Source organism: Porites lutea, chromosome 4, assembly GCF_958299795.1.
Source record: "Porites lutea chromosome 4, jaPorLute2.1, whole genome shotgun sequence".
NCBI lineage: Eukaryota > Metazoa > Cnidaria > Anthozoa > Scleractinia > Poritidae > Porites > Porites lutea.
Window position 1 is genome coordinate 22,458,081 of NC_133204.1, and position 9,332 is coordinate 22,467,412.

Genomic DNA, 9,332 nt, shown 5'->3' on the forward strand with positions numbered 1-9,332 from the left:
TTTTATACCAATACTAAAACCATAAACTGGTGCATGTCGTCGCGTCTTGATTAGAATCCTCGCGCTATTAGAGAAAAAAACGTTAATTAAACCAAAAAATCGCACATTAAAATGCTTAAAACGGCACTATTTGACTGTGCGATCAATACAAAATGTTGCAGTGTTGACGGAGGACGGGGCATTTGCCCTCTTTTTTCGTCCCCACCCCGGGGGATTTGACAGCTCAAGAGTCCCCACTCCCGGGAATTTGCCATCCAAGGCAAAAAAAATGCTAATGCCCGGGGGTCAGCCCGGGGGGGGGGGTGGCTGCGCGCAGGTGGAATATTGACTGATGCATAAAGGTGTTGCTCGATGCGGCGTTTTCCATGCACGCAGTTATCACAGTTCTTTCAATATGGCCGGCGTGGTCAGTATGGCGCACTATGGCCTTATGGGGTCGTCTTCCTTATTTGGGATGATGCTTTCCTTTTTAGGAAATGCTCTAAAAATCGCTTTGTTTTATTTTATTATCTAGGCCTGACCAATTAGTGAATTCTTCGTGCAACCTTAATAGAATTCTGATTGTTCAGAAGCTACTATGTAGCCTGATACAATCTGCAAATTTCAAGACACGGTAGGCATTGGGTGCACAGGGTGCACATGTAACCAAAATTTCTAAAACATTTTGTGTATTAAAGTTCCACCTTCATTATAATTCTCTTGAAAGAAGGTTACTGGGTCAGTTTTTCGCGCCTCATTACTCAAGGATAATGGCGGGAGTGTCGGACTAAACCGCGTCACATAAAGGTGTTGCTCTCGACGCAGGGTTGTTCATGCAAGTAGTTGTCAGAGTTCTTTCTGCTGAAATCAAGGAATCCAACTGTTAGAATCATGCGCTCCCTCTTGCTCACAGTGTTTGCTATTTTGGTTACTACAACAGCTAGTAAGTGACTGATAGTTTTTAAAATTCCAGATTCGTTCAGGTAAACTGAACGTGCGGTTTCCACCGTAGACGTAATGACAGTGTTGTCATTGCCATTGGAATGTTTCAAATTGGTTTCAAGCCAGTTTCCCCCAAAAGAATCCATTACATTGTCGATTCTTCTGCTTGTCAAATTACCGAGATTCGCCAGTATTGAACATGATTGAATTAATGATAGTGATTGAATTGTGTAGCTTTAGAACCTAGCCATGGCGTACCTAAGTGCACTGAATTGAAAAATACTAGTTGTCAGCTTTAAAACTTACAAAGAAGTAAATTTTATTGAATGCCTTAGCCAAGTTAAGGCCGACTTCTTTCTGATCGCTCAAGATAAAACGATGTTTGGTGTGAATGTTTTGTCAGAAAACCATGGCAAGGAAAAACAGGAAGTTTATTTGTTTAATAGGTGAATATTACTTAGAAAACGGTAACTGGGCCATTGCCTGACGGCGAAATTTAGTGTACTGGGTATTTTCAGGGTCTTTATTTAAGCGTGTATTGCTTCTTATTAATAAAATGTAATAAGTTGAAGCATACATGAAGAGAGTCAAAGTTCTGACTTAAATTCTAACCGTTAACTCACAGGTTTCTAGAATCCTTTAATTCGAGAAACCCATTAGAAAATCTTGAAAATTGACCAAGAAAACAGCGCGCTAAGAACTTGTGCCACAAATCATTTCTTTACAAGTTTTAAGTGATAGCACAACGTTTCGACAAAGATTATTATTATCTTTTGAGTTTTCCATTTCTTATTAACCTGAGGGTACTCTTCATACCTTTTGATTTATGTATACAGCTATTTCAAAAAACGTTCTCGGAAGAAAAGCAAAAAGCCTTTAAGCCAAGACCGAAAGGTAATATGGGATTTTTATAATGACTTGGGAGGTGTTGGGGTTTAGCGGCCAGTCACGTACGTCCCTGAGAACAGTATGGAAGGCCTTTCTGTAAGTGAGAGCATTTCTACCCTTCTTAATAAAGGGGAGTTGGAGGGCCTTCAAACAGTAGGAAGCTTAAGCAAACACGATGGCGACAAAAGAGACCAGAAAAACGATAAGTTTAAATTAGCAAAACAACAACTTAATAGCGCTGCGCGCAGTTACTATTTATAGACTCGAAACTAAGACAAACAAACTGAAATTAGCATTAGCGAATTTTTCACTTTTGACTGACTCTTGTCATTAAATGTCATGTTTGTCTGTCTTTTATCATTAAAATGAGAAAAATGACAAAACTCAGACAAAAATTGCAAATTAGTCACTCTGATGTCATTCGCGCGTTACACTATTTGTAAAAGTGTATCACGCTTTTTGTCCGTGGCCGTTGTTGCACAACTATGGATTGAAATGTCTCACGTTTTTGAGGGGAAGTGAACAGCAGACCACAATTTTCTTTTCTTTTTTAAAAACTTAAAACTAGTCCTTTAGAATTCATTTCCAGAAAAATCGCCATTATTTTAAAAAATTGAAAGAGGTGGAATAAAGGCTATGTGGTTGTCCATACATTCTCACATGTTGGTGCAGTGCAAAATATTACCTGCAGTAAACTTTGGCTACCTTAAATTAACTCTTGAGTAGAACCGTTATTCGGAAAAAGGTTTGTTTATAATATTTTTTCGCCCACTTCCTTACCACGTTATGCAAATTTTAACACGTAAAATTTAATTTCTTTTTACCTTGCTAATAGGCCCTTTGCATGAGTTGATCACGTGATCAACTTTCGGTCAACACGAAAACAGTTTACTTTTGAAAAATTTTGTTAGCAGAAGCTGAATGAGCATATAAAAATTAGGTAACCTAGAATTTTCAGCCGTATACCTTGGAAGTAGGGATTGCAGCGACCGCCGAAGGTTAGAAGCATTTGTACGAGCAAAACAACTTTTGCCACCCAGTCACGCTTGCATGGTTTTCCATACAAATCCTTATAAATTTCGAAGTTTTCAAAACTGTCACGAAATATTTCCTTAAGCATTATGGGGCTCAAATCTCCTTTTAATTCATAACAGGTGATTTGAGCCCTTAAATGCGTAAAGGAAAGATTTAACGACAGTTTAAAAATTTTAGAATTTACAAGGATTTGTATGGAACACCACTCAAACGTGACTGGGTGGCAAGAGTTGTTTTTCTCATACAGGCCCAAACAAATCCTTCTGATTTTCGGCGGCCGTTGTAATCGCTACTTTTGGGATATATGTCTGAAAATTTACAGGTTACCTAATTTTAATATGGTCTTTCAGCTCGTGCTACCAAAATTGTTTAAAAGCGAACTGTTTTCCTGTTTACCGAAGTTGCTCACGTGATCAATTCATGCAAAGGGCCTATTAGCTGAACAAAATTGCTTTCAAAGATAGGAATAAGCAGGGGTGCACTTCTACTGAAACGTAATTTTACTTTGTGCTTTTTTAAAAAACTAAAATGATAAGTATGGTTTAGTATAAATGACGAATAAAAATCAGCGACCAGTTTATGGAGTGATTGCTGAAAATCACTTGCAGGCAATAGTGATAAGGGCTAAGCAATGACTATAGAGATTAAGATTTAAGCACCGACTCGAAATGGTTAGTTTTCATTTATTGTTAGGGTTGTCACTATAAAAATGTAAATCAAATTACTCTCTGGCAGTAAATCCGCTGTGGTCCAGTGGACAGGACTGCTCTTTACTGCTATAATCTCAAAATTCGCTGGTATTGAAGATTTTACTCATCCAGATATACTAAAGATTCGGCTGACCATTACTAGTTTGTCGTGGTGGTTTTGCCTTCACAAGTGTTTCTTGATAGGATGATGGACTGTGGACCTAGCGCCTAGGTCCGAAACCCACTTGTCGCACTTTGTCTTCTTTTTCTTGTTTTAAATCGAAAAGACTTAGACTCATTTCACAACATTTCTTGAGCAGAAATTTAAAAAAATTAGAAAAAAGACTTAGAAATTTTATGTAAGCGTAAATGAGAGGGAAAGAGCCCTCTCGTCTATCCCTTCAAGTGACTACCGTGATTGTTTGCCAGCAAAAGACGGATTCAAACGACGCAGATTACCTTGCGGTCTTGGCTTGAAGACTTTTTGCTTTTCTTCCGGCGACAACGTTTTTTGAAACGACTGTATATAAAATGCAAATAGGTGACATCGTTAACCGCAACGAGAAAGGAAAAAAGCAATAGGTTATGGGCCTCTTTACATGAGCTCGGTTGACCGGGGCTGGCTCGGCTACCGGCATGAATTTGGCCTTGGGTTTATATCAGAAATTTCAGCCCGATTTCCAAGAGGATAAAAGGTCAAAGATCCTGGGGACGAGTTCTGGCGCCAAATTCGAGAAACAAAGCAAACATGGCGAAACACAAAAATTTTAACTTTCGGGCCTATCATAGCTTCGGTAACTCTTAAAGCGTATCACTACAGTTAAATGGGATGCTTATGATGTGGAAAATACAGCAGGCAATGCAAGACGATGCCATCTGGACCGCCACAATTCATCCAGTTTTCACCGCGGTAACCGGGCTGAAGTGTTCATATGGCAAAATTTCCAGCCCGCTTACCGAGATCTCGGGAACCGAGCCAGCCCGCCCTATCATATGAACGCATCGAAAATTTTACAGAGGATTTAGAGGTAAAGGCGAGATCTCGAAAACCGGGCTCAAGTGAAGAGGTCCCAATATTGGCAAAACAACAACTCTGCAAGTGCATCACGCTTTTTTGTACATTTCTTTGTATTTTTTCTTTGTATTTCCTTTGTTTTAGAAGAGCCCGCAATCCTAATTTCCATTTTGCGGCACACAGCATTTGCATCGATCTCGCCCGCACTGCCCGCACTCCTTTACCTTCTTTACTAGTTTAAGTATAAGAGGGGTGCTAAAATTACATAACTGACCACATTCTTGAAGTGAACAACGAAAAATACTACCCATTGTTTCTGAGTCAAGAATTCTTTCATGACACACTCGTCTATTTTAAAATGATGGTGTTTTTCTGAAGAGTATTTATATTATAACAATGTTATGTAAATAGTTATTCAATATGGTGGGAGAGTGCAGGGCAGGCGGGGAAACGGCAAGGGTAGGGGAGGTACCATATGACCAAACAATCAGCTAGCTACTTAAGTCGCCGCCCCTGTCTGGCTCTCAAATATTATTTAATTATACAATATAACTGCATATATTATAAAGCTGGCACATGAATCTAACAAGTACGCTGACATTTCATGTCGTGATTTGTTATGAACAATGAACATTTCTGTTCACCAAATTCTTTGCAGATGTGGATGCTCTGAAGTGTTATGTCTGTGTCGAAGTGGGTGACGATGCTTGCTCAAAGAGTAAATTGGCAGGCAATCAAGCTACATACTCGTGGGACTGTGGTGTTTTCTCGAATCGCTGTTATAGGGCAGAGAGCAAGATACTTGGCGTCAAGACAGTGGCTACATCCTGCGCCACTGAAAGCTCCTGCAAAAGCCTCAAGGATTCTTGCGACAATCTTGACACTTGCAACGACGTCACCTGCTGTGACACTGACAACTGTAACGCAGGCTCAGTGGTTTACTTCAGCATGTTCTTGATGGCTGTTTGCTGTGTTGTTGGCCTGGTGCTTAAGTAATTTAAAGGAAACAGAAAAACGTTTCTGCAACTAGCTACGACGTGCTTACGTAAATGAGACTTGCACTATTAACTAATTTAGAGGCACCTAAGGATAAAACTGACGAGTTCGGCCCCATCATAATCAAACATTAAATATCGTATTATATCAGTAAGTTGTCATGAATCATGTCAGTAAGTTTTTAAAATTAAAATACCTGTAATATGACGCTAAAAATAAAATACGCTAAACCTGCTATAGCTATAAGAGGATCTGACTGCCGACCAAAATTTCTGTGGTTAGAATACCATAAATAATGGAGCAGAAATAACTTCCTAGCCAAAGTTAGAGACTCAAAATATGGCGTATCGGGAAAAATGGCTCCAATGTTGTTAAAACAGTGCTCATAGCAAACAAAAAAAAATCTTGCTGGTGCATGAAAGATTATACACACATTGATTTCTCACTCTCTTCACTCGGAGATGACAAACTGATGAGCACTTTCAAAACACTTCCGTCATTTTTTCGTGTGTGGAATCATATTTGGATTTAGACTAAACGTCCACAGGCAACCCATTGACCAGAGTCGATTAATGACCAATCGTCTATTTTGACGGGGGAGGATGCAAACTATATTCCCTCTGACTGCGGGAAATTGAGCTAATCTTTTCCTTTCACCCTCGAAAGAAAAAAAAAACCTTTTTGAACGACACATGTTTCAGTGATGCCTTGCTTATGAGTCACTTAAGCTACGATTCATTAAACAGTCTTAGGGGTTAGAACAAATGGGCTCTGAGACCTATTAAGTGTTTTCTTGAGCCTGAAATGTTCATTATTCTGGTTCCTCTTGGCGACTCAATGTCATCATGGATCGCGCTCCATGTAGAGGAGAAGACAGCGAGGTGTCTGACAAAGAGCTCGGATGAGTGCCGGGTGGTCAGAACGCCTGACTTGTGCTAATTTTAGATCAGGCGAGCTCAGAGTTTACGCTCGGGTATTCCCCTTCGTCGGATCCTAAGTTCTACTCTTTTGCTGTGCTTGTAAATCTCCGTCGTTAACTAGTTTGCTTGTCTGCCGGCCCTGAGTTTTAAACGTTGTAACTCCTCAGGACTCCTCATTTATTTATTTATTCACGTATTTATTTATCTCTGCATTCATTATTCATTTACTTAAAGTCATTTCTCGGCCCCATTAGCTTGGTTATATGACATTGAAGAAGGGAAGCCAAGAAATGACATTTTACTTTGACCAGTCTCATGAAGATGACCAGTTACTATAATTTCCCCAAGTTGAATTGTAGTTCACTGAATGAATGAATAAATGAATGAATGAATGCATGCATGCAAATGAATGTAATTCACTGAATAAATGAATGCAAAATTAAGCAATTTATAAATCTCATGAAAAAAGTATATTTACCAACTATTCGCCGAAGGCGAAGTTAATATTGTTAAATAATCTCCGAGACGAAGTCGAGGGGATTAAACAATGTTAACCGAGCCTAAGGTGAATAATTGGTTTAGTATATTCACACCAAGTGATCTCAACAGAATCAGAAAGGAAACCATTAAAGATTAGTTTGATTGACGGTGAATTCATGCGCGAACACGAAGCCTTAAACAGTAGACGATCAAACATAGACGATCAAACATCAGCACCTGACATTTTCAGTTGCTTTTTGCTTATTCTTCGCACGCATTTTGAGACAGGTTTGGTGGTGATCAGTTACTATGGTTACGACTTATGAAGTCATAAGTGGCAGGTGGTCGAGCCGTTTTTGAGTAAAAATGCATGTTTTTTTTAAGATAAAAGCAAAGCCTGGGGAGAGAATGAAGCAAAGTACTTATTTATGTGTTATTTTACATGTAGGCCTTTTTCTGCATTAGTTGATCACGTGACTATCGACAATAAAAACATAAAGCTACAGCTATAATCCCTTTTTCAGAAATGGAAAGAGCGTGCTTAAATAGCCCACATTCGATATATTAAAATTCTGACATGACTCCGAGACTTTCTGGTCATTTTTCTATATTTGGCTTGGTTTTGTTTGTGCTGAAGTCTCTTCTGGGAGTTGCGAGACAACAGAGTCGTGAAAAATTGGCAATTTTAACCGAAAGCCTCGGAGTCATGATAGAATTTTAATATGTCGAACTCGTGGGCTAGTAGCAACTCAGTGGGGACAATTGGTGCAGGTTTCTTTCAACACTCGCTCAGCTAACTTTTATGAGCTCGTTTTATCCCTGTCAAAGTAATTTTTCCAAAACGCATTGTTTTTTTGTTTAGAGAAACTTAATCACGTGACCAACTTTTGCGAAAGGCCTTTTTTTTAAATTCACGCCGTTGTGTTTTTTCATTTAATAGAACCTGTACTGAAATATAATCAAGCATATTTTCGAACAAAAACAATGAATAATTGCCGTAATGACACTATCCCTTTACTGAATGATGGTGTTAACTTTTGTAATGACATAACAACATGCGATCGATGAATGCGAAAAATGCGATAATTCGGGATTCATTATGCTTACGATCAAATAATCAGCTTTTGCTTTGAATTAAGAAACTCTCGACGATGTAGTCCTTATCTGGATTCCAAAGAGTTTCCTCTTAATATATATTGTAAAGATTATAAAGCTGATATGTAATAAATACTCAGCCCTTACACTGTAAATTAAAAAGATCTGTTTCAGCCCCAAAGTGTCAATTCAGCCCTGCAGGCCAAAGTCTGATTCAGCCCTTCTTGGACCCATTTGAGCACAATTTAGGCCAAAAAAGCTCTATCAAAAGGCTATTCCAGCCCACGGTAGGGACCATTTCAGCCCTGGGACCAAATCAGCCCTAGCTAATTGGACTGTATTGGCCCTGATTTAAGGGAGCCAAATTAGACCCAAAAATAGGACTGTATTTTACTCACCGAAACGGCCCTGTTTTTAGGGCAAAAACAGATCTTTCTGATTTAGAGTGTAGCTTTCAAGTTGTATTTGTTACCAATACTGATGAAACATTCTTGACTACTAACTCTCTGCAGATGTTGCTGCTCTAAAGTGTTACCTCTGTAATGAAGTGGGTAACGATGCTTGTTCAAAGAGTAAACTGGACAGCAATCAAACTAAATACTCGATGGACTGTGGTGATCTCTCCGACCGCTGTATTAGGCTGATTAGGTAGGAAAACGAGGTATTTGACATCAAGGAGTAAGTGCAGCCTGCGCCACTCAAAGTCTCTGTGATTCTTTGAAAGCTGCTTACGACAAACTCGACACCTGCAACGACGTGGCCTGCTGTGACACTGACTACTGCAACGCAGGCTCAGCTGTTTTCTTAAGCGTGTTCTCGATGGCTGTTTGCTGTGTTGTAGGCCTGGTGCTAGTAATGTAAAGAGGGCAGAAAAACTTTCCTGTAATGAGCTCTGACTTAGTTAAGTGGATGAGACTTTCACTAATGAAAGATTAAATAAGTTGTCATGTATCATGCTAGTTCGTTCTTTTAAAATACCTGCATTATGACGTTTAAAGTGAAATACACTTATCTTGCTATAACCTATGGTCGGCCATTTGTTTCAAAATTATGACACGATATACGTGCGGTTTTTTCCCACGTATACTTGCAATCATTCCTACTACACGATATACGTGCGTTTTTTTACCACGTATACTTGCGTTCTTTCCTGCTTTGTGGGGTTTTATTCCCAAGTATATGACCATTTTTGTACAAACGTGCATATATGTGCGCACAAAAAAGCCCATATATATGCGTTTGTACTATGTCTTGTACATTCTTTTGTGCGTCTTTGAAAAATCATTATCTTTG

General features: G+C 39.1%; 1 protein-coding gene across 1 annotated transcript; it reads left to right on the plus strand.

Moving 5' to 3' along the window:
• Nucleotides 1–784: 784 nt before the first annotated feature.
• Nucleotides 785–5,790, plus strand: LOC140932953 (uncharacterized). Its single transcript, XM_073382464.1, has 2 exons — nucleotides 785–922; nucleotides 5,207–5,790. The coding sequence occupies exons 1-2, from the start codon at nucleotides 871–873 to the stop codon at nucleotides 5,542–5,544; spliced, it is 390 nt and encodes a 129-aa protein (XP_073238565.1). The 5' UTR covers nucleotides 785–870; the 3' UTR covers nucleotides 5,545–5,790.
• The last annotated feature ends 3,542 nt before the right edge of the window (nucleotides 5,791–9,332 follow it).